The 26,950-nt window shown below is 37.8% G+C and overlaps 1 protein-coding gene across 2 annotated transcripts; it reads left to right on the top strand.

The window, feature by feature from the left end:
• The first annotated feature begins 2,884 nt into the window (after positions 1-2,884).
• LOC107781204 (leucine--tRNA ligase, cytoplasmic-like) lies at positions 2,885-8,657 on the top strand. 2 transcript variants are annotated; one of them, XM_075233682.1, is made up of 3 exons: positions 2,885-3,024; positions 4,379-7,601; positions 8,038-8,657. In XM_075233682.1, exons 2-3 carry the CDS (start codon positions 4,410-4,412, stop codon positions 8,338-8,340), a joined length of 3,495 nt encoding a protein of 1,164 aa, XP_075089783.1. In that variant the 5' UTR covers positions 2,885-3,024; positions 4,379-4,409; the 3' UTR covers positions 8,341-8,657. The 2 variants fall into 2 exon arrangements, with proteins under 2 accessions (XP_075089783.1, XP_075089784.1); XM_075233683.1 differs by lacking the exon at positions 8,038-8,657 and having other exon boundaries at positions 4,379-7,945.
• Positions 8,658-26,950: the final 18,293 nt, after the last annotated feature.

The raw sequence follows: 26,950 nt of genomic DNA, 5'->3' as shown, positions 1-26,950 counted from the left end.
CTCTCTTCCTGTAGATCGGGCCGAAAGCCTAGGCAGTATATTAGATGCATTTATGGTTCGCGTCGGTCTACCCTCGATAGTGTACACACTATTTAGGATCGGCCCGAACGACCTCGACATAAATCGTGCGTGATATTGGTCAAAGTCCGATTATACTTGATATTTCTTCCATGACTTGAGAACTTATAATTATTTGATGGCTCTTATTTGTTGAAATTAATATGTGATAGTTGGAGATTTTTAATTGATATTTAGTTAAAGAACCACTTATTTATTGTTCCTTATTTCGTTGTTATCGATGTATTCCATGCCTATTTATAATTTCTGCACTTTATTTATTGACCCTTGGCAAGTGTCGATATCGACCTCGTTTCTACTTCTTCGAGGTTAGACTAGATCCTTACTGGGTACATGTTGTTTATGTACTCACGCTACACTTTTGCACTAATCGTGCAGGATATGAGGCAGGTGCATCTGGAAGCCATTCAGGCACGTACCCCCGCTACCCGAAGACTTAGTGGTGAGCTGCTCCCTATGCCCCGTTCTGCAGGACCTAAAGTCTCTTCTTTCTTGTATTTTTTTTCCTGTCTATCTTACCCCAGACAGTAGTATATGAGGTTTTGTATATTCTACTAGTTTGCTCGTGCACTTGTGACACTGTGTTTTGGGAAATTTTAGTAGATATTTCATGATTTTTGATTATTAAATTCACTACTTCACTCTTTTATTTATTTCAAGCTTTACATTTTTACGATTACCTACTAATCGTTCCTTATTAAATAAAATCAATAACTTTAAAAAAATATTAAAATAAACAATCACATGGATATTTCACCGTTGGCTTGGGTATAAATCTTTTAGAATTCATAGAATAATATGAAATAGTACTATTTTAAAATAGTAGTACTATACATATATAGATTCTAACTATTAATAAGGGAGAATAAGCACACAGGAGGTCAACATGCCTGCTTGGCATGGCTGAGGGTATTACAGTAATTTCATGAATATTGAGCAACAGGATTGGCAGAAAAGCTATAACATAAATATTTCGGTGCCGTGATGAAACTACCCTTTGCTTATCTCATCAACAATTAGCAACCCACTTTTTTATGTTTTATTTTTGCCCCTATTTTTATCATTTATTGCGTAGTTGCCCGCATGTGTGTTTGGTAAATTTGACAACGTTTAAGCACATCTTATATAGTGAAAAGCAATGTGGTGTCAGAACGTTTTGAAGTTTTTTGCCCCTGTTTTCATCTTTTATTGCATAGTTGTCTGAAGGTGTTTTGGTAAATTTGGCAAAGTTTGAGCATACTTTTATATCCAGAAAAGCAACAGATGTGGTATGGGAGAAACACCTAGCAATTGTCTGTGAAATCTTCTATGCACATATTTTCTCTCTTTTTTCCAATCTCTTTTTCACGGACCAATGTATTCTTAGTTTTTAACTTTTTAAAATTGCAGGAACACTCAAGCTTTTATTTTATTTTCTTACTGGACATACAATCTCTTTACTTATACCTCTACTTTAAATAAATAAAGCAACAACAAACTTAGTATAATCAACATGTGGGGTCTGAGGAGGATGTGTGCGCAGGCCTTTCCCGTACCTTGTGGAGGTAGAGATTTTATTTTCGATAGATCTTCGGCTCAAGAAATAATGAAAATTAAGTGACAAACAGTACCAACAATAATATAATAGGAACAAATGGCACATGTAGTATAAAAAATCAAGAAAAAATAAAATAATTTTATAACAAATTATATATGTACTGATATACACAGTTGAACCATAGCGAAAGACTAAAATCTATCTACACAAAAAATAAAGATTAAATCTATCCGTGAGTATTAAAATGGAAAATGTGCAATGTTTTAAAGGAGCTTAGAGTAGCAAGCTGGTTTTCATTGCTTAAAATGATAATTTATTTTTAAAAATATAACTTTAACAATGTAATGTAAAGTTACGATAAGCCGTAATAGTTCAAAGACAAATTTTTTATTTTTATTTTAAATTAACATAGTTTATTTCATGATACAACAATAATTATTGCATATAATATTTATTCTTGCACGCCAAATCTCGATTGCTACAAATAGTGGGTTATCTAATATTTGATCTTCAGTTAAAAAGAAAATTTCCATGCTTATGTTGGAGGTCGCATTAGACTTCAAGAAAATTACCAGAGATTACTTTCTAAATACTACATTAAAAGAAAGAAATTTTTATTGTGCATTTGCAAATAAAATTCAAAAAAATATATTCTACAACTTTGAGATACTTTGGATGGTATAATTATGCTATTTGGTCATCTTGTTACCAAAAGTACTACAACCATGTAGCCTCTTGTTAATATACTTAAGCAGAAAAAATATAAAATTATAATAAAAAGAAACAAATTAAACTGAAAGTCGAGAATATCATAAAATGAGAATGATAAGTAAGAATGAACCTTGCATCTTTTCAGCCATTGAATATTATTAATATTATTTTGTGTAATATTGAAATTTTTAATACTTGATGATCACTCTCTATTCTTTTGCTATTTAAAATTTTAACTTTTGATCCTAATGGTCCATCCAACGATACATATACATGTGTGTGTTAACATATATAATTTATTCATAGGAATTCGAAAAAATAAATTGTGAATCTAATTATTTTATGTAAGAATTTAGAAATAACCTCGACCTGCAATATAGTACTTGAGCATGGGCCATCTTTTACTGCCCACTAGTAGAGATATATGGTAAAAGGTTTTCTACGATAATAAGTGAGATAAAATAGACAATCTCGTGAGGTTAAGTTGCTTAGTCCAGCTTTTGTAGGGACCATTTAGAAAATTCAATGTAGTAAGGTTAAGACAAAAAGAAACAATTTCCTTGGAGCAAAAACCCTACTGAAACCTGATCCATTCTAGTTCGTTTCTCATTCTTCACTGTGGCGCTGAGACGATATCTGCTTCAGCCCAAGCCATTTTCATTATATGTTGTCTTCCCATTCAATCTAAGCAAATCAAGGTAAACTCTTTTCCCTATTTGTCTCTTATTCTGTATTTTTCTCAATTCTTGAATTACATTTGCTAGGAATAGTTCTCTACTTTCAGATTGATCACTTTGCTTTTCTTTCAATTTCCTAATACCCTTCAATGCCTATACTAAAAGAAAAATCATAAAGCCTCAGTCTTGAGTGGGTTCATTGATAAGTTAACTTTTATATTTATTGTTTATCTTAGTGTTTTTAAAATAAGTTTTTCGTTATCCTAATAATATGAGTAGATTGCCTTTGAGAGAACAGATCGAGCTTCTGAAACAATGGCGCAATTGAATTTCATCTGTTGCATCGATAGAAAGACCTCACATTTGCTTTTTTCTTTTTCTTTTTTGTTGGGTTAATAGCACTTCTGATTTTGTTCCTTGTGATTTCTAGAGTAAGCACATTTAACCTTCAATTAATTGAAATGTGAATTTTTGATCCATTTTCTTGTGAATATTTAGAAATTGACCACTTAATTACCCATGTGTTGTGTTAAACTTGTACTACCATATTTGAAGCTAATATGGTTCTTAAAATAATCTAAATGTGACATATTTTCTACATGAAAGGGACCAAAAAGACATATATTAATTAATTGAAGGTTAAATAATGTTGAGTCATATTGCAACACTAAGGTCAGCACATGCGGATCTAGAATTTCTAGAACATGGGTGCACCACAAAAGAAAGAAGGGAAAAAAGTGTAAAGTGGGAATTGATCCTGTTTCTTTGAGTAAATAATTAAGTATTGAACCAAGTGCACCATTCAACCTTTATGGAGCATGAGCGCCAATACATAATATTGGACCAATTCTAGAAAATACATACATAAAATACCTAGTTTGACGAAGGGACCATGGGTTCACCTATCCCATAATTGAGGCTATAGATCCGCCCCTGCTAAGGTGTAGCCTATTGGTCAGTGCAGTGGGTAGAGAACCATGAGGTCTCAGGTTCAAATCCTAGTAGAGACAAAAACACTACGTTATTTCTTCTTATTTGTCTAAAACTTGGTGGACAGAGTTGTCCGGTATCTGTGCTGGTTGGAGATAGTATGTATGTAGTGGAATTAGTCGAGGTGCGTGCAAACTAACCCAGACACCACTTTAAAAAAATGTTTAGTCATATTTCACATGGACCAAAATCAGAATTTACAAGTAGCTGAGGGGCCAATCTTGCTATTCTCCTTTTTTTATAAACAAAAAATAATTGTTTGAGTATTTTTCCAGTGCAGCTTATGTGAAGTGGCTTAGGAAATTTCTTCTTTTTTAATTGCTCATAAAAAAATAAAAATAAAAAGTTTTTTTCTTTTCTAATTCCATTTGCTGATTTTATGCAGATTCTGTGGGGTTGCTAGTGATAGAGAAGTGATGGCAGAAGAAGGCGGCAGAAGTTTTGCCCGAAGGAACCGATTGCGGGAAATAGAAACACAGGTACATGAGTGGTGGGCAGAAGATGATGTTTTCAGAGCTGATCCTAAAGAATCACCTCCTAAAGTGGGTGAAAAGTTCTATGGGAATTTCCCTTTTCCTTACATGAATGGATATCTACATTTGGGCCATGCATTTTCATTATCAAAACTTGAGTTTGCTGCAGCATATCACAGATTGAGAGGTGCTACTGTTCTATTACCTTTCGCCTTTCATTGCACTGGGATGCCCATAAAAGCATCTTCGGATAAGCTTTCGAGGGAAATTGAGAGGTTTGGGAACCCTCCTGTATTTCCTGTAGTGAAGGAAGAGGAGAGTATTGAAACAGATGTGAAGGTTGAGACTGAAGGAAACCAGCCCGCACCAGGTGGAAAATTCAAAGGGAAAAAGTCGAAGGCCGTAGCAAAGGCTGGCGGTGATAAGTACCAGTGGCAGATAATGCAGAGCTATGGTCTATCTGACGAGGAGATTGCTAGGTTTACGGATCCATATTACTGGCTAACCTACTTTCCACCACTGGCTGTAGAGGATCTAAAGGAGTTTGGATTGGGTTGCGATTGGCGGAGAACTTTTATTACAACTGATATGAATCCATACTTTGATTCATTTGTGCGGTGGCAAATGAGGAAACTGAAAACCTTGGGAAAGATTGTTAAAGATCTTAGGTACACTGTATATTCACCCCTAGATGGTCAGCCATGTGCTGATCATGACCGTTCTTCTGGTGAAGGAGTTATTCCTCAGGAGTATACTCTTATCAAGATGGAAGTTGTCCCACCTTTTCCACCAAAGATGAGTGTTCTGGAGGGAAAAAAGGTGTACCTTGCGGCAGCTACATTGAGACCAGAGACCATGTATGGGCAAACAAATGCTTGGGTATTGCCAGACGGAAAATACGGGGCTTTTGAGATTAATGATACTGAGGTTTTTGTGGTGACTTATAGGGCAGCACTTAATCTAGCCTATCAAAGGTTGTCTCGTATCCCTGAGAAGCCGACTTGTTTGGTTGAATTGTCTGGTCATGATCTTATAGGTTTGCCCCTGAGGTCTCCCTTGGCATTTAATGGAATAATATACACTCTGCCCATGTTATCTGTTCTTACTGACAAGGGTACTGGAGTTGTAACTAGTGTTCCCAGTGATTCCCCAGATGATTATATGGCCCTCCATGATTTGAAGTCAAAGCCAGCTTTCAGGGCCAAATTTGGTCTGAAGGATGAGTGGGTCTTGCCGTTTGAGATAGTTCCGATTATCAACCATCCAGATTTTGGAGACAAGTCGGCTGAGAGAATTTGCATTGAGAAAAAGATAAAGAGCCAGAATGAGAGAGATAAGCTTGATGAGGCCAAAAAAACAATTTACAAGGGCGGGTTTTATGAGGGAACCATGGTTGTTGGAGAATTTGCTGGCATGAGAGTCCAAGAAGCGAAAGGTCTGATCAGGAGCAAGCTCTTGGAGATGAATCAAGCTGTAGTATATAGTGAACCTGAGAAGAAGGTCATGTCGAGATCCGGGGATGAGTGTGTTGTGGCTTTGACTGATCAGTGGTATCTCACTTATGGAGAATCGGAATGGAGGAAGGCTGCAGAGGAGTGTCTAGCCAGTATGAATCTCTACTCTGATGAGACACGGCATGGCTTTGAGCACACTCTCAGCTGGCTTAATCAGTGGGCATGTTCTCGCAATTTCGGCCTTGGAACTCGTATCCCCTGGGATGAGGATTTCCTAGTTGAGTCCTTGTCCGATTCCACTATTTACATGGCGTATTACACTGTGGCACATCTCTTGCAGAAAGGGGACATGTATGGTACTGATCATTCTTCAGTGAAACCAGAGCAGCTGACAGATGAGGTCTGGGAATTCTTGTTCTGTAACGGGCCTTATCCTGAAAATTCTCCTATATCTTCTTCACTTCTCAAGGAGATGAAGCAGGAATTTGACTACTGGTATCCATTCGATCTCAGAGTTTCTGGCAAGGATCTTATTCAGAATCATCTTACCTTTTGCATCTATAACCACACTGCCATTTTCCCTAAGCACCATTGGCCACGTGGTTTCCGATGCAATGGGCATATAATGCTTAACTCCGAGAAGATGTCCAAGTCTACTGGAAATTTCCGGACACTGCGGCAGGCAATTGAAGAATTTTCAGCTGATGCCACACGATTTGCTCTTGCAGATGCAGGTGATGGGATGGATGATGCTAACTTTGTTTTTGAAACAGCTAATGCCGGCATCTTACGTCTTACAAAAGAAATAGCATGGATGGAGGAGGTTCTTGCTGCAGAGTCATCTTTAAGAAGTGGGCCACCATCCACATATGCAGACTGTGTATTTGCTAATGAAATAAATTTTGCAGTCAGGACAACAGAGAAAAACTATAGTGAATATATGTTCCGGGAAGCTCTGAAAACTGGATTTTATGATCTTCAGGCTGCTAGAGATGAGTACAGGCTTTCGTGTGGTTCAGGAGGCATGAACCGGAATTTGCTATGGCGATTTATGGATGTTCAAACACGACTTATTGCTCCGATCTGCCCACACTATGCTGAATATGCTTGGAGAGAGCTTTTGAAGAAGGATAGCTGTGGCATAAAAGCTGGGTGGCCAGAGGCTGAATTGCCAGATCTGACCCTTAAGAAGGCTAACAAGTATTTGCAAGACACTATTGTCTCAATGAGGAAGCTCCTGCAGAAGCAGGTTTCTGGTTCAAAGAAAGGAAATGTAAATCTGAGTAGCCAAAACAAACCTACTATGGGCCTTATATATGTGGATGAGCAGTACCGTGGATGGAAAAGGGAATGTCTGGAGATTCTGCAGAGGAAATTTGATGCTTCAGCCGGCACCTTTGCACCTGACAAAGAAATACTCTCTGAATTGCAGAAGAGTGATTTTGGGCAACAAGGCAATTTCAAGCAAATACAGAAACTCTGTATGCCCTTCTTGAGGTTCAAGAAAGATGAAGTTGTGGCGGTTGGGGTTCAAGCATTGAACGTGAGGCTTCCTTTTGGCGAAATTGAAGTCCTTGAGAAGAACTCAGACTTGATCAAGAGACAACTTGGTCTTGAGAGATTGGATATATTATCTACGACGGATGATGCTCTGGGGAGAGCTGGGCCTCATGCTGCTGTGGTGAGGCAGAATCCTCCATCACCAGGGAATCCAACTGCAATCTTTCTCTGAGTAAAAGAATTTTGCAGCACAAGTGATGATTTGAAACCTAAATGATGTTATACTTTACTCTTTCTAGGTCTTTTTGTCCCAGAATTCTGCATACATGCAATTATTTTCAGTCAAAACTAGCGTTTTATTTGCTGCAATCATGAATATAGAGCTACTGCAACTTTATTTCAACATTAGTACTCATTGAGTAACAATTTGACATTTTATATGAACCGAAGACATATGCGAGTTGTGCATTCTAGAATGTTTCCTAGCTGTATTTGCTTATAAAAAATTTTCTGCTTATCACTCAATTGTGTCTCTTACTGCTGCATAATATGCCTAACATAAACTTCTATTTATATTTCCTGTTATAACTACTATTATATAGTAATTTGTTTTGCAGGGTCTACGTGAATCCTTAAAGAAAGTCATGCCAGATGTTGATCACAAATTCTGTGCTAGGCATATGTATGCCTATTTCAAACTTGGGCTGAAGGACAGAAAACTAAAAGACTTGATGTGGGCTGCAGCTAGATCGTGTACAACTGCAGATTTCGACAAATTCATGGAGCTAGTCAAGAAAGAAATGCAGAAGCTCATAGATGTTTGTAGAAAATTTCGTCAAATCAGTGGAGTAGGTCAGCATTTTCTACTTTGCCAAAGTGATATGTTGACCAATAATATGTGTGAAATTTTTAACCATTAGACTCAAGAAGCTAGAGACCAGCCTATACTAGCCATGTTAGAGATCATTCAAAGAAAACCAATGTGTAGAAAGAATACAACACCAACCCAATAATAATCCCACTAGTGGTGTCTGGGGAGGGTAGAGTATACGCAAACCGAAGGAGTAGAGAGAGGCTAGAAAGAATATGAATGAATATTTAAGAAGCGCAATGGATTGGTTTGCATGTCAGGCATGAACCAATTCATACCAGCATCACCAGTAAATTATATGATATTTATTTTTGCTGTATAGGTTAATTTTTCATAATTTATCTAATGATATTGGATGTTACACGATGTATTTCTGATTTTAATTTTGCAAGCTCAACCACCAAGACTCTATTAACTGAAGTGACAATTTAAATAAATTTTTGTGGCTGGATTTATTTTTATTTTAATATTTTCATGAAATACATCCAGATAGACATCTTTGAAACAGATGATTTTCTCTGGAGCTAGAAATTGAAAAGTTACAAGATTTAACCTTTCATTATTGTACAAAACAAGAGTTTCCTTATTGTTTTTATGCGTTTCATCCTGATTTATGCTTATTACATAAAAAAATCTGTGCCATAGATTAATTCCATAGATTAGGGTTGAATCCTACATTAATTATTTTTGGTTGAATATGCGACTTCAATAATTTCCCTTTGAGTTATTTGTTTGATGGAACTAAATACTATTTAAGAATTGAATTGTGATATTTACATTGTGAACTTCACAAAGAGAATGTGGTATGTTGGATCAATCGATTGCTTGAAATGAACCATTTGATAGGTTATCAATAGTTAACTTCAGTTTGAATCCCAGTTTTCTCGTAGCAAATTCCAACATACAAGAAGCATAATCCTGGGAAAGAGAGAATCAGAACATTCCCTTGAGTTCCACAAAAGTAACCCTTCCTCAAAATGCTCCCCCCTCCTTTCCTCCCCACCCCCAAAAAAATAATAAAGGAAAAAAGGCCCAAAAAGCACTACTAAAGCAAGAGTTGGGGAACATTCCTTAAAGATGATTGCAGATTATAATAATACAGCAAATATTTGCCATTTATATTCTCATGATATATGCTTCAACAAGTGCATGGAAACATAAATTTGGTCATTACATAATAATGGCCTACAAATAATCAATACTTTTTGGAAAAGCAGTGTGTAGTACGTAATCCATCACCTTTAACATTATAAGAAGGCTGTCATGTCAAAATTAGAGCAACTTTTCCTTTCTACACCCACCTTTAAAGTACCCCCACCCTAGCAAGAGCTTCCCCGCCCCCTCTCTAGACCACCCTGACAATATTTATCACTCCTTTTAGTCCAAAATAAGTGTTATTTAATTATTTAAGTCAGTTAATAACGTTAATTATAGAGTTACTTTTTGTGTTTCAATTTATGTGATGATATTTGACTGGACACGAAATTTAACAAAAAAAACTTTTGAAACTTGTGATTTAAAATAAGTTATATATATTTGTGTGCCCGTAAATAATTCCATTGAAGGGTAATACTATGAGAAGTTTAAAGTCAATTTGTTACAAATATAGAAAATTATATCTTTTTTAGGACGGATTAAAAAGGAAAAAATGTTTATTACATTAGGAGAGAGGAAACTTTTTATATGATTTTTAATAAGTGTAAATAAGTATGGAAAGACTTTAAAAATAACATAAAATAATTATTAGGATAATGTTAAATTTGAAAAATAATAACTAATACCTTTTTTTTTTTAATTAGACGTGTTTTAGACAAAACTTATAAGGCTGAAAAGATGCTCATGTTGAATCAGATGAAATATATACATTTTAATGTACGTACGTATATATTCTTTTATGCATTTATTTGTGGGATATTGCTTTTACACCACATGGCTGAAGGCGCGTAAGAGAAGCTCAAAAGCATAAAAATGAGCCACCCCTTTTGAGTAGATAATGCCATATTTTGCTTTTAATAGTGCTTTATACATAGAATGCTTTACTTTAACCAAAAAGAAAAAGGTTATAAAAAGAAGAACAAACAAGTTACTTCTATTACTATATAGGAGGCTTTCGTTTTAAAGTTGTGTGAATTGTGATCACTCATCATATCTTTTTGAAAAGAAAAAAAAAATAGTACTGAGAACCTAGGATTGATGCTGAAAGATCTAAACTTATGACGCCATAGATTTTGCCAAAATAAATTTGGGTTTTATTTGGTAAATATATATTTGGCCATAGATTTTGCCAACATTTTGGCCAAATCCCAAATCCCAAAATCAGCTCAATAGCTGGTTTTGGGCCAAAATATCACTATTATATTTTTTAAAAATTACCCCAAACTTTTGTATTTTATAAAAGAGCCCACCATTTATTATTTTGTAACGATGTTGCTTCGTCTTCTCGGTCATCTAATAATGTATCATGTAGTTCATTATAAAAATGATAATTTTGTATCAAATTTATTTATGTTCAATACTATGGTTTGCGATAATATAATGGATGTTATTGATAATAGTACTGTTGGGTATTTGTGATAATTTTTAGAACTTGTGGGTATAAGTCATGTTTCATGTTTTTCCAAACCAAGCTTCACCCAAAACAGATGTCCAAACACATTTTTATCTTCAAACCAAACTTCACCCAAATCAGATTTTTCAAAATAAATTTAGGAATCTATGGCCAAACGCTAGTTTAGATTAGTAATCACTAATCAGGAAAGCCCCAGGCCTTTCAACTGAAACCTAAAGATTGAGAGTAAATGGATGATCGTTTAATTTTCTGTTCGTTACCCAAAAGTCATTTTTCTTTCTTTTGTTATACAACTATCATTTTACTAAGCTCTAGTTATCACAATAGTCACTTTGACTAGATTTTACAAACCTTTCACCTGAAAAGTCTATTATGCCCTTGACATTATAAACCCTCTCATTTATGCAACACCTTCTATATTATATGTTATATAATATACTTTTACTTAGGTATTTTACTTATAATTAAAATAGCTTAATATTATTTAATTTGTTATTTTTATAATATATTCGTACATGTAATTTTTTCTTAACATTAACTTTCAAGTTATATAAGTAGCATTATTAAATTTGTCGATAATATTACCGTGAACAAATCTCAAGTCCACGTTCTTAACCATGCTTAATGAGATATTTTTAATAAAAATTATAAAACCAAAGCTCATTGATTTATTGTCACGGCCCGAAATTCCCACCTTTGGACCGTGATGGCGCCTAATATTTCACTTGCTAGGCAAGCCAACGTTAGAATAATATTATCAATTTTTAAAATAATTTTTAAATTTATTAATAACAAAGAACGATTGCGGAAGTAAAGTCTAAATATAGCGAGTAATCCATAAAAATAACGGTGTCTAAATACCATCTCAGAATTGGTGTCACAAGTGCACGAGCTTCTAGAATAAATACAATTAAAGGTCTGAATAAATTAAAACTGTCTGAAAACAAACACACAGCTAAAGTAAAATAGACAGGGACTTCAGAACTGCGGACGCTGTGCAATTATACCTCAAGTCTCCTCCGAGTAGCTGAAATCCGAGCAAGTCTATGGCACGCCGCTGAGACCAACTCAAAAATCTGCACAAGAAGTGCAGAGTGTAGTATCAGTACAACTGACCCCATGTACTGGTAAGGGCTGAGCCTAACCTCGACGAAGTAGTGACGAGGCTAAGGCGGGTCACTTACATTACCTGTACGCAATATTAGTAACAACAACAATAATAGAAATAAATCAGGTAATTCATTTATAATAATTGAAGCCAACTCAGCAGTCATAACCAATTATCATTTCCATCAATTCTGTTGCAGCGTGCAACCCGCTCTCACAATATATTCACATTCAATTCTGTTGCAGCGTGCAATCCGCTCTCACAATATTCACATTCGGTTCTGTTGTTGCGGTGTGCAACCCGATCCTCCAATATGGACTTTTAATAAGTCTGTTGCGGCGTGCAACTCGATCCTCTAATATAGACTTTTTAATAAATCTGTTGCGGCGTGCAACCCGATCCTCCAATATATCCATTTCAATCAATTCTGTTGCGGCGTGCAACCCGATCCTCCAATATATCCATTTCAATCAATTCTGTTGCGGTGTGCAACCCGATCCTCCAATATATCCATTTCAATAAATTCTATTGCGGCGTGCAACCCGATCCTCCAATATATCCGTTTACCAATTCTTATAGAAGAAATTTTTCTATTAAATGCAACAATTAATATAAAATTATAAGACAACAAGCATACAATAATTATGATTTAATTATGAAACAAACAATGGCAAATAGTAAATTATTATGGAAATCAGAGAGAAAATATGCAGTTTAATATTTAATATGCTAAATGTCAAATAACAATTAAGGTACATAATTCAAATAGCATGTAACAATTAATGCATGAATTCAAGAATTAATATTTGATTAAGAATAGGAGAGAAACAATTATTATAATAATTAATTCATGATTTAAAACAATTTATGATTTTTCAAGTAAGCAGGAAAATAATTAATTTGACGACGTATAGACACTCGTCACCTCGCCTATACGCCGTTCACATGCAATTCACATAACAAATAATTTAAGGGTTCTATTCCCTCAAGTCAAGGTTAACCACGACACTTACCTCGCTTTGCGAATTCCAATCAATTACTCGACCACGTCTATTCTTTTTAAATTTATCTCCAAAAGTTTCAAATCTATTCACAAACAATTCGATATACTCAATACGAATCATAGGAATTAATTCCATATGAATTTACTAATTTTTCGGATAAAATTTGAAATTTATTAAAATATTCGACAGTGGGACCCACATCTCAAATATTGGAAGAACTTACGAAATCCGAACACCCGTTCCAATACGAGTCCAACCATACAAAATTTATCAATTTCTGATGTCAAATGGACCATCAAATCTTAAATTTTCGTTTTTGGAAAATTTTGTAACAAATCTGATTTTTCTTTCATAAATTCACGAATTCATGATATAAATGAGTATGAAATCATGAAATATAATCAATATAGGATAAGGAACACTTACCCCAATGTTTTTTCGTGAAAATCGCCCAAGAATCGCCTTACCCGAGCTCAAAAATGGAAAAGAGTTGAAAATGGGTCGAAACCCCATTTCTAGAACTTAAGTTCTGTTTCTGGGATTTTTACTCATCGCGATTGCGAAAATTCGTTCGTGATCGCGTAGAACAACTTTTGCCCAGGTTTATTATGAATACAGTCAAAACCGTTTTCAACCTTTGTACGATTGGTGAAGATGGATTTAAGAGCATCTTCATAATATCGAAGTGAGATTTGAAGAAGGCACGAACAAGTTTCGAATTTCGGAGTCAGATTAAATATCGAGCTCGATGCCATTATCGAGCTCGAGTCCAAATCGAACTGTAGGGCCCCATAAAATTTTTGCAAAAGAAAATAATGTTTCGTGGTGCCGAATTGATTTTACGTGTTGAGTATTATAGATTTCGCGGCTCGGACTTTTTGGGTTGAACAATGCACCGAAAAGTAAAGGAAAAGTTTTGGCGGAAAAGTGCATTTCTGCGGTCCACTATGCGAACGCAGAATCACTCTGCGGACCGCATAATGGCCGCAGAGTGAGGCAGTTAATTGGGTCAGTTGGAAGCAATTATGCGGTCGACTATGCGACCGCATATCTGTTATGCGGTGCACTATGCGACCGCAGAACAGTTATACGGACCGCATAGTGACCGCAGACTCAGGCAGATTTTTGGTCATTTTGTGCACTAATTATGCGACTGATGTGCGGTCCGTATAACCATTATGCGGTCGCATATGCGACCGTAGGACCTGTTCAGGAGCTTTATTTTTGGGTTTTTAAAACCCGACCCTACTTCGTTAAATACACATTTTGGGCCATTTTGGAGATATAATCTGACATTTTAGAGTGAGAGAGAGTGCCCTAGAGTGAGAAGGTGTTCTTCAATAATTGTTCTTCAATTCTTGCTCAAGTTTTGGAAGATTAAGAAGGCAAGCTCACTAGGTTTTTATCCTAGAGGTAAGATTCTACACCCTAAACCCTAATTTCGAAATCATCTGAAAATGAGTAATTAGCAAGATAACTTGTGGGCATGAGAGTTGATTATTTTACATGCATGTGATATCAAGGGGTGTAGGAAGATTGTTGAACTAAGCATGGTAAAGATTGGGGTGTGAGATGAAATCTTCCATAAAAGGACCTTGAAACCTTGTGCACACCTAGTGTTTGATAAAATGCTCAAATGAGCTAGGACCATGATCATCTTCCTAATTTTGATTCAATTTATTATATTTCTAAAATAGATTGAAGTTGCTAAGAATTTCAGAACGTTTTAGAGTTTAAAGAAGCTCAATTGAGGTATGTTGGCTAAACTCTTCTCTTAGAATTGAATCCCAAGATATTCATATAAATTATGTAAGTCCCGAGTGATTCATTATAAAATTTGCTATTTCGAGTAAGATTAGGTTGAAAGATATATGTTCAACAAGTATCGTAAATGCTCTATTCATGTTATGTTACCAATTGAGGATGAGTTAAAATATGGGTTTATGCATTAATAATGTTTCGACTTTAAGTCAAGTTCAAATAAAGGCTATTATGCCAAATTTTGTGAAATATCTCTATGTGCATTAGACTCTAAATTGCTCACATGTGTACTACACGCTTTGATTTGAATTGTGTTTGTTGTTGATGATGAGGATGATATTTGAAATTGATAAAGTGAGCATGAAATACTGCATATGGCCAACGTGCCAAGAATGATCTTATAATTATGGTCACTAGTGCCAATGAAATGAAAAGATGTGAAAGTATTATGAAATGCGATGATTGATATAAAAAGGTTGATGTCTCAAATAAGACAGCCTAGCCGATCGGGTCGTGATCGGACACCATGCCGCACACATGGTGGTGATTGTGCTGGAAATTGTAATTGAATTTGTGATTGTGGTCGATGTCCCTAATGGATAGCCTAGCCGATCGGTTCATGATCAGACTCAGTGTTAAAGATGGTGGTATTGATATAGAGAGTAATTATGGTTGATGTCTCTAATGAGATAGCCTATCCGATCGGGTCGTGATTGGACTCCGTACTGAGAATACGATGGTACTGGTATTGTGGACAATGGTATATCGATACTAAAAATCTCCCAATATGAGATATGAAAATTAATTTGAACACTGTCTTGATCCTAATTGAGGTTTAATGTTAATTAAGGCTTTCATTGATATTATGATATTCTTGTTTACATTATTTGTCATTCTATTGAGAGGGTGTTTAGTTATACATACTAGTGCTATTCGATAGTACTAACGTCCCTTTTACCCGGGGCGCTGCATCTTTTAATGGATGTAGGTGGTTCCACAGCAGGAGATATTGGTCAGTGATAGCAATGCACCTTCTTCCCAGCTGACTTGGTGAGCCCCACTTCATTCTGGAGTCATGAATCTTTTGTACTTTGTGTATTCTGTTTGAGGTATAGCCAGGGCCTTGTTTCCGGCATTATCATTGTACTCTTCTTTATCTATAGAGGCTCCATAGACATAATGTGGGTTGTGTATTGGTGCTGGGGAAAGAAAACTCTATTATGTTGTGGACATATTACTTGTTCCATTTGAGACTTTAAAAATGGTGAAACTTATGGTAAGAAATTGGTAATTTCACACATGACCACTTTATTGTTTAATTATGGAAAGCATATATTCTCTTTATTCATGAATGAATTTGGGTAGAAGGAATCTAACAAGCTTGCTCGGTCAAGTTCACTTGGTTGAGCGCCGGTCACGCTCCTCGGTTTTGGGGCGTGACACGAACTATACTGAGAAGCGACGGAATCGTGCTTAAGAGCCAGAGTCCAACCAATACCGAGCCCAAGTCATTACTGGACCCCGAGTCGGTATCGAGCTCAAACCCGCATCGAGCTCTTAAAATGGAAACCAACCAATACCGACCAATATCGAGTCCGATCAAGATCGAGCTCATAGACAAGAGCCGTTACAGCCGCACTAAGGGAGAGAATCTCGGCGCGAATTAGGGAAAAATTAATTTATCATGGGTTCCCCACTATGTATTTTTAATTATATCTATAGTAGGATCCCCACTATAAAAGGGATGGCTATATTTCTGTAAAGGGGGGAAGTTTGGCATACATTGTAACTTAGATATCATACACTCCCATATTGAAGAATTATCCTTTTTAGCTTCATAGATTGATTCATCTTGCGTAGTCCATAAATCATCTTCCTTTCAACCCGGTTTGAATCTTTTCTTTATAGTTAATATTCGATATTTCTATTTACTCTTACGATTTGTGTCAAGTTATACCACATACCTTTAGAACTACATAAAAATTCAACTCTATCCATTTTTCGAGTAAACAGTTTGGCGCCCATCGTGGGGCTAAGGATAACAATGGTTATTTGATACGAATCTGCAAAACACACAATTTTACGCTTGTTTTCGGAAGTGCCTTTGATTTCGGATTAGCAACGACGAGCTCTCAAATTAAATGGCCTTACCTATCGATAACGAAGCCGGCCTTCAAGGTGAGAACAACAACTTGACGCCTAGGGCCGGAATGCCGCTTGTCGACACCGTTGGAGCTCGAATCGAAGTACCATTAGACATTAATTCGCATGTGGCCATTGAGACAAACCTACGTTCTGAACCTGAAAATAACATTCATGGTGGTACTCGATCTACAGTTCGAGATACCTATAACGTTGAGGAAAACGAAATCAGCTTACGTATGATTTTCGAAATGTTGCAAGCTCAACAGGTAGCAATAGGTCAGTTGTAGAGTCAAACCCAGGTACCGAGCAGGTCGGAGCCCAGTCCACCTCGAGAAGTCACCCACAGAATGGAACCAGCTATAGTAACATCAAATGAGCAAGAGTCGGGGGCTAATTTCAAAATTGCTAAGATGTTCGAAGAACTGACCAAACGAATAGAATCAGGAGAAAGGAGGATCGAGGCAAACGACAAAAAAATAGAAACATATAACTCCAGGGTTGATCGAATCCCGGGGGCACCACCGATATTGAAGGGCTTAGATTCCAAAAAGTTTACCCAAAAGCCTTTCCCCCCGAGTGCGGATCCTAAACCGATCCCAAAGAAGTTTCACATGCTCGAGATTCCTAAATATAATGGAATGACCGATTCCAACAAACATGTCACCTCTTACACATGTGCCATCAAAAGGAACGATTTAGAGGACGATGAGATCGAATCTGTATTATTGAAAACATTCGGTGAAACCCTGACAAAGGGAGCAATGATATGGTATCATAATTTACCGTCTAACTCTATTGATTCTTTTGCTATGCTTGCAGATTCTTTCGTAAAAGCACATGCTGGGGCCATAAAAGTCTCGAGACTAGGAAGTCGGACCTATTCAAGGTAAGACAAAAGGATAACGAGATGCTAAGAGAATTCGTATCTCGTTTCCAAATGGAACGAATGGATCTACCACCAGTCACAGACGATTGAGCTGTTCAAGCTTTCACTCAAGGTTTAAACGAACGAAGCTCGATGGCTTCACGGCGGCTGAAGCATAACCTGATCGAGTATCCAGCTATAACTTGGACCGATGTGCATAATCGATATCAATCCAAGATAAGAGTCAAAGACGACCAGTTGGGTTCTGGGTCCGTTATTAAAAGGGCTACAAACCAAAGATCGATTAGAGACCGATACCGACCGTATAGTGGAAATCCTACAAGCTCGGTGTGATAAACGACAATCAACTACGAAGTAATCAGAACGTGTCATGCCTAAAATGATACTACTGCTAAGGTACGACCCCCCTCGCCCCTGTTCAATTATATTTCAAAACTAACCCTTGTAGGTGTTCGACCAAAGACAGGGATGGATTATTCAACTCGAAGCCTTTAGGCCAGAGAGCACGCGTTGCACTCTTTTTTCCTTAGACCGATTTTTGTCCCAAATGGGTTTTTCTGCAAGGTTTTTTAATGAGGCAACCATTGATTGTGCTAACTTGGAACAATTCAACAGTATCCGAGGCCTCCTTACAATCAACCCCGAATACTGGGGGGGCATTGTTATCGAATATATCAGTGATGATTATCAAGTTCGGTGCAAAGGAAGTTACTTCGTTATTTCATAGCGATAGTGTCTCGACAGGAAAAGTTGTAAGGGCCAAATGGTCAAACGAGCCATGCCCATGTAGTTGGCCCGAGCCCTGACACAAAACATGAACACATGTATAATGACTTACAAGAAAACTTTCTTCTTTACCGATATCTTATATCCAAGAAAAATTCCTCTATTTCGAGATCTATTATGCAAACAAGCTTAAGGCCGGCCATTATCCCATAAATCGGGGACTGTCAACCGAAACGTCAACGAGTTCGAGCAATACTCACTCGACTATAAAGCCCAAGGGCTACCCCGACTCGAGTTCGAGCAACCATTCTCACTCAGGGACTATCTACGAAGTCCAAGGGCTACAAAATATTTCGAGTCCGAGCAATCACTCACTCGACTATTAAGCCTACGGGCTACATCACTTCGAGTTTGAGAAAGCACTCACTCGACTACTAAGCCTACAGGCTACATTACTTCGAGTTCGAGCAATCACTCACTCGACCATTAAGCCTACGGGATACATCACTTCAAGCTCGAGCAAGCACTCACTCGACTATTAAGCCTACGAGCTACCTTACTTCTAGTTTGAGCAATCACTTACTCGACTATTAAGTCTACGGGATACATTACTTCGAGTTCGAGCAATCACTCACTCGACTACTAAGCCTACGAGCTACATCACTTCAAGTTCGAGCAAGTACTCACTCGACTACTAAGCCTACAGGCTACATTATTTCGCGTTCGAGCAATCACTCACTTGACCATTAAGCCTACGGGCTACATCACTTCGAGTTCGAGCAAGCAGTCACTCGACTATTAAGCCTACGGGCTACCTTACTTCGATTTGGGCAATCACTCACTCAACTATTAAGCCTACGGGCTACATTACTTCGAGTTCGAGCAATCACTCACTCGACTACTAAGCCTACGGGCTACATCACTTTGAGTTCGAGCAATCACTCACTCGACTACTAAGCCTACGGGCTACATTACTTCGAGTTCGAGCAATCACTCACTCGACTACTAAGCCTATGGGCTACATCACTTCGAGTTCGAGCAATCACTCACTCGACTACTAAGCCTACGGGCTACATTACTTCGAGTTCGAGCAATCACTTACTCAGCCATTAAGCCTACGGGCTACATCACTTCGAGTTCGAGCAAGCACTCACTCGACTATTAAGCCTACATGCTACCCTACTTCGAGTTTGAGCAATCACTCACTAGACTATTAAGCGTACGGGCTACATTACTTCGAATTCGAGCAATCACTCACTCGACTACTAAGCCTACAGGCTACATCACTTCGAGTTCGAGCAAGAACTCACTCAACTACTAAGCCTATGGGCTACATTACTTTGAGTTCGATCAATCACTCACTCGACCATTAAGCCTATGGGATACATCATTTTGAGTTCGAGCAAGCACTCACTCGACTATTAAGCCTACTGGCTACCTTTCTTCGAGTTCGAGCAAAGCACTCACTCGACTATTAAGCCTACGGGCTACCTTACTTCGAGTTCGAGCAATCACTCACTCGACTATTAAGCCTACAGACTACCTTACTTCGAGTTCGAATAATCACCCACTCGACTATCAAGCCTACGAGCTATATTTCTTCAATTTCAAGAAAAGCACTCACTCGACCTCTAGGATTATGGGCTACCTTTCTTCGAATACGAGCAAAGCACTCACTCGACTATTAAGCATATGGGCTACTTTACTTCGAGTTCAAGAAATCACTTACTCGACTATTAAGACTACGGGCTACCTTTCTTCGAGTTCGAACAATCACTCACTCGACTATCAAGCCTACATGCTATATTTCTTTGAGTTCCAGCAAAGCACTCACTCGACCTCTAAGCCTACGGGCTATATTACTTCGAGTTTGAGCAATCATTCACTCGACCTCTAGACCTACGGGCTATATTACTTCGAGTTCGAGCAATCACTCACTCGACTACTATGCCTACGGGCTACCTTATTTCGAGTTTGAACAAGCACTCACTCAGTTATAAAGGCTACAAGGTACGGATTCAATCAAATTGCCTAAAGCCTTATGAAAACCTTCATAAGTCATGAATGAAACAAAATCTACACAAGGCAGAGAATAAAATAGAGGCAAGTCGGGAAAAGAAAAGATCTTTATATATATATACAAGAGTGTTTACAACGTCCGAACAGGACCCTACACAAAAAACCAAAATGGAAACTAAGGGCTAGGTTTCTTGGTTATCTCCGGGGGCGGTCTCTTCTCCATCGGGCTCCTCCCTACTCTCGGACCCACTCTTTCTCCCATCATCATCATCATCATCGGAAGCCACAGCTTCAGCATCGACTTCGAGCTCTTTAGCCATTTTTATCTCTTCGGTGAGATCGAACCCTCGAGCATGGATCTCTTTGAGGGTCACCCTCCAAGATTGGCATTTGGCAAGTTCAACAACCCAATGTGCTCGAGTTTTAGTGGTCTCGACTGCCTTTCTTGCTTGTACTTGAGCAACTTCAGCATTGACCCGATGGGCGGCCACGAATGCATCCGCATTGGCCTTTGCTTTTTCGACGTCAGATTTGGCCTTGGCAAGTTCGGAGGCCAACCGAGCCTCGAGCTCCTCTATTTTTCTTGCTTGAACCGAGCTCTTCTCCTTCATGCTTTGAAGTTGGTTTTCGGCCTATGATAATTGGGCTTGAGCAGTTTCTTTTTCTACAGCAAGACGGTCCATGCCATCTTTCCATCCCAAGGTCTCTGCCCTTATCATATTGACCTCCTCACAAAGCTTCCAAATCACCTCAAGCTTCTATTGTAGCTATGAGATCGAAATATTAGCCACCATTCCAGAATCGAGCCCATGGGTTTTTAAGATTACCATTATGTGCTCGGTCTGGTCGGTCTGGTCTTGTTGAGCCTTGGCCAATTCAGCTCGGAGGTCCTTGATTTCTTCTTCCCTTTGTCCAAAGAGGAGCCTAAGGGTGTTCCTCTCCCCCGTGACGCGTCGGAGGTCGGCCTCGTACCGACGCAGCTCAGCTCGAGACTGAGAACATGCTTCTCGATGAACCGCTGCGGCCTACAAAGAAAGAAGAAAAGAAATTAGAAAAACAATAGCAAACATGAAAGTGGTATCAACTAAGGGAGTTAGAGCTTACCCGATTCAGAGCTTGTTGCACTTCATAGAAAAGGCCCGACACATCACTAGGGCCAGCAACATCCTCGACACCAGTAAACAAATCACAGAAGGGGTCCTCTACTTCATGAGACCGGTCTACCTCGAGGGCCCCCAAAGCTTGGGCTTCACGAATCGCCCCTTCGGAAAAAAAAGAAGGGAGAGTGGGCGAGTCTCCGATTACTATTGCCCCAAGCGACTCGCTTGGGGTGTTCTCCTCAGTTCGGAGAGCTTCAGGGCCGACCCTTTTAGATATACCCACCGTTTATTGAATTTTGTGGGAAGCATCCTCGATCTCTAATGATTCGGGGACTCTGCCCGAATCTTTCTCCGATACCCCCTCAGTTCGAGGCAGAGCTTCATAAACCACCATCGATCCGGCTGCCTTTCGAGCATCGATGGTTTTCTTCACTCGGGCTTCCAGTACGGACCCATCAACTTCTTTTTCTTCATCTTCATCCCTCAGACGCCGAACGGATTCTTCGGTCAGAGGGATAATTTTCCTCCTCGGCTTATGAGCTGTCCTTGTCTTGGGTTCTGGATCCTCGGAAGTGGATGCCTGTTTTCTCTTATTGTCCTTTGTCGGTTTTGGAACCGGGGCCGAAGTCTCTTCCTCATTGAATGGGAGCCTCATAACCACATCTTTGCCCAAGCCTACACATAAGAAAATTGGTTAAGTATATGGAAAACATTCTATTCGAACCAACAAAGGCATGAAAAAGAGGCTTACCATGATTTTTGGCCTCCCATCGGCCCTTTGATAAATCACACCACGAGCGCTCGGCGTATACAAAGGTCGAAGCCAGGGTCTGTACCCAGCTCTTAAGGCCAGGAATAACACCGGGCATCCAAGCAACCGCTATATCCCAAAAAAACATTATCGGTGAGAAAGAGACAAAGGAGCAAAGCAATAAGAGCTAACAATCGAAATATACTTATGCTTCATGTTCCACTCCTCAGGGAATGGCATCTGCTCGGTCGGGATCAGATCAGAGGTCTTTACTCAAATGAACCTGCACATCCAACCCCGATCCTTGTCCTCTTCTATGCTCGAGAAGAGCACTTTGTTAGCCCGAAGCTAGAGTTTTATTAGCCCACCTCGATAGAGGCAGGGGCTGTACAATCTGATAAGCTGGTCGAGGGTGAAAGACGTCCCCTTGATCCTGTTCACAAAAAAGCGGATTAGTATAACGATCCGCCAAAAGGAAGGATGGATTTGGCCTAGGGTTATTTGGTATTGGCGGCAAAAATCGATAACGACAGGGTCGAGGGGGCCCAATGTGAAAGGGTAAGTATACACACTTAAAAACCCTTTCACATAAGTAGTAATATCTTCTTCGGGAGCCGGGATTATCACTTCTATTTTCTCCCAGTTACAATCTTTTCTCAACTGCTCGAGGTGTCCCTTAGTTATCGAGCACATATACCTCGATACTGGTTCACATCGACCAGGAACCGACGAGGCTTTATCGACCTTAAAATCAAAGGTAAGAATACACGCCCCGGGAACACACTCCTCAGGCCGTGGTTCCACCTGTGTTTTGACGGCGGCAGACTGTGAAGAACAAACTTTTTCTTTGTGAGGAGCGGTTTTTGATATTTTCGCCATTTTGGATTTAAAAATCGAAAAAAGGAAGGAGATAACAAAGATCTGATGTTTTAAAGAAAGATTTTGCAGTAAAAATCACAGATTTATAGATGAACTCAGAAGATGCAAGAAAGAACTTTAGAGAATTTGGAGATTGGAGATGTAAAAGTGATAAATGGTAAAGAAAGGGGCTATTTATAGATTGAGCAACGTCGGTTAAGTATCAACAGTGGCCGACCATTGTGTGACACGCATTAAATGCCTTGGTAAACTAAACCGACGGGACAGCTATCACGTACGTCATGATCGAGCTTGATGCAAACGTCAACGTATATCTAATCGAACCGTTGGGAAATCATATCATTTCTCGCCACATCCTTCCCGAGAAATGAGGGGACTATCTGTATACGGTCAAATCCGTTTTCAACCGTTGTATGATTGGTGAAGATGGACCGAAGAGCATCTTCATAATATCGAGGTGAGATTTGAAGAAGGCACGAACAAGCTTCGAGTTTCGGAGTCAGATTAAATACCAAGCTTGACGACATTATCGAGCTCGAGTCCAAATCGAACTATACTGAGAAGCGACATAATCGAGCTTAAGAGCTAGAGGCAAACCAATACCGAGCCCAAGTCAATACAGTCCCTCGAGTCGGCATCGAGCTCAAACCCGCATCGAGCTCTAAAACTAGAAACCGGCCAATACCGACCAATACCGAGTCCGATCAAGATCGAGCTCATAGACAAGAGCCGTTACAGCCGCTCGAAGGGAGAGAATCTCGGCGGGAATTAGGAAAAAATTAATTTATCATGGGTTCCCCACTATGTATTTTTGATTATATCTAAAGTAGGATCCCCCACTATAAAATGATAGCTATATTTCTGTAAAAAGGGAAAGTTTGGCATACATTATAACTAAAATATCATACACTCCCATATTGAAGAATTATCCTTTTTTAGCTTCAAAGATTGATTCATCTTTCTTAATCTATAAATCATCTTCCTTTCAACCCGGTTTGAATCTTTTCTTTATAGTTAATATTCGATATTTCTATTTACTCTTACGATTTGTGTCAAGTTATACCACATATCCTTAGAACTACGTACAAATTCAACTCTATCCATTTTTCGGGTAAACACATTAATTAAGGGCCTTTTTTTCCTTGAATTGCTAGCTAGGTAATAGCAAGTTCTATACAAAATACAGTTACATATAAAGACTAAAGTGATAACATTTCTATTATAAAATTTCAAATAGAGTAACTATTATGGAGGTTGCATGACTATTGAATTAGTAAAAGTGATTTTCTCAGGAGTATTAAAAAGTTGAAACTCACCGGTACGTTTAAGCCTACAAGTAAGCAAGATTATGTTTAACTCTTACCACTATTTATGATCATGTGTAAAACTTTATATTCATTATATAGTTCAAAAAAAGTAGTGTGAATTCCGAGTTTAATATCACCTTAATATGAAGTATGGAGGAAAACATTATTTTCTTCAATTGCTTTAGCATAAAATAACTAAAATTAATACTACTACTACTATTACTATTCCATCCGTTTCAATTTAAATAACACACTTTACTTATTAGTCCGTTCCAAAAAGAATGACACATTTCTATGTTTAGAAACAATTTAACTTTGAACTTTTCATTTTATCTACTTTTCCTGTAATGAGAAGCTTTTATAGTCACACAAATATTATGACCCCATAAAGCTTTTACCCCTTAAATGTTTTTAGGATCATATGTTTCAAAAGTTCTTTTTTTTTTTAAATTTTGTGTCAAATCAAACTAACTCATTTAAATTAAAACGAATAGGAATGGAATATTACTTTTTAATTGTTGTGGGTTAGAGAAAATAGAGAGGATCGTATGGGTGATATTTGTTTGTGTATGCTAAACTAAAAGAAAGAGTTCCTTTCTTTCATTCAAACACTACTTTTGATGGCTTCCAAAAGAATATTCGTATGTCTTTTAAGGCAACCGGAGAGATAAATTTTTTTGACTAGCATGCTAAGTAGCTCTTGAAAGAAGAGATAAATTAATATTCTCACTGTTTTGGACCATTCACTATATCTAGCAATGTTTCTGTTTTCTGGATTAGAAGCAAAAGCTGCAGATCTATTCATATACGGTTACACCAATTACACATTGAATGCCAAAATCAACGAGTCGATGATAAGGATATAATAACTGCTGATCATTGAAATTGTATCTATAATGAGTAAAAGACTGGCAGATATGTAGGTTCAACGGAATCCAGAGCTTCCTGATTGGCTTCCATGTATAGAAAAATACAAGTGTAAATAGAGTTAAAAATTTATTTCAAAACTGATTCGCTCAACTCAAAATCCATAATGTTTAGATTTTGAATCTGTCACTAAATTGAGGAGTGAAATTTTGCAAATATAGCTCAAACAATGAGGAGTAAGGATTGGAATTTATGAGAAGGGCCGTTTGTCATATCAATTCATGCCATGTGAAATGATGCATCTTCTTGGGTCCCCGTAAGAAAACATTCTTAGTTTTTTTTTTTTTGGTATGTTGGTTTGTTTGCATATTTTTATTTTTGATTCTTTTATGTGAAAAGAAATGGTATTTCTCAAAGACAGTATGATGGTAGGCTAGAAACACTGGGTTTTGACTTTATTTCACCTATTGCTGACGATACTTTATAATCGTATTTGAGTTTAAATATGAATATTGTGTACTTATTATATAATTTTTCTGTATAGGATTTAATTCCGAAGTAAAAAGTATATAATTTTTCTGTATAGGATTTAATTCCGAAGTAAAAAGTATCTTTTGGAGTTAAAATGGACAATATGAAACTTCAAACTCTGAAAAAAGCCAAGAAAATCAATCAGGATCGAGTTCGAGTTTCGAAGACAGAGTATGGATACAAGAAGTTGAAAAAAACTCAAAAACTGGACAAACTGGCCTAAGATGCATCAGAGTGTCCAAGCCAAAAATGCATCAGAGTGTCCAAAAACATATATAGCTTCTGAAAGACCCTAAGATACTTCTTTTGGTTTGAATAGGGATCACCCTGCAAGAAATAAAGGAATGGCCATCAGAATGGGTAGACATCGTAATATGTCTCTCCCGAATGACTTAGTTCGCTTCCTGCTTCGCTTGACTTTTCCTTCTTCCGATGGTAGCTAGGCTGGAATTTCAATAGGCGTTTATTATTGAATTCACCCGTGTTCTTCTTTATTAATGAGGGATCCTTACTGGACTTATGCCGACACAAGGAGAGAAGAATCAACATAATAAAGTAGGCAAATTTACTGAAGAAGTGCGGAAAATATTCGATGCCCCATGCATCGCCTCATGCGACTCATTAGTGTAATTTCAACACTGAATAGTCCACCTTGACTCATTAAAGATAATTTGGTCCAAGGGTATTTGTACACGATATAAATACTTCCTAAATATGATTTTAAAGAGGGATTTAGGACAAATCGAGAGAGCAACTAAAGTGTGAAGAGACAAGAATTTATCAGTTTTCAACCAACAATCAGTTCAATAAGGGAGTTCGGATTATAACATTGCTTTTAATGTTTTCTATTTCTTAAAACATATCGGTGATGAACTAATCTGCATCTATGGAGTAGTATACCTTAGGGTTTTGATGTGGTGTTTATTGTTATCTATGGATTTAACTCTTGTTTTATTTGTTTGAAGTCCACTCATAGAATTCTGAATTGAATTGGAGAATTATTTAC

Source organism: Nicotiana tabacum, chromosome 2 (genome assembly GCF_000715075.1).
Source record: "Nicotiana tabacum cultivar K326 chromosome 2, ASM71507v2, whole genome shotgun sequence".
Lineage (NCBI taxonomy): Eukaryota > Viridiplantae > Streptophyta > Magnoliopsida > Solanales > Solanaceae > Nicotiana > Nicotiana tabacum.
This window is presented reverse-complemented; position numbering and strand designations above follow the sequence as displayed.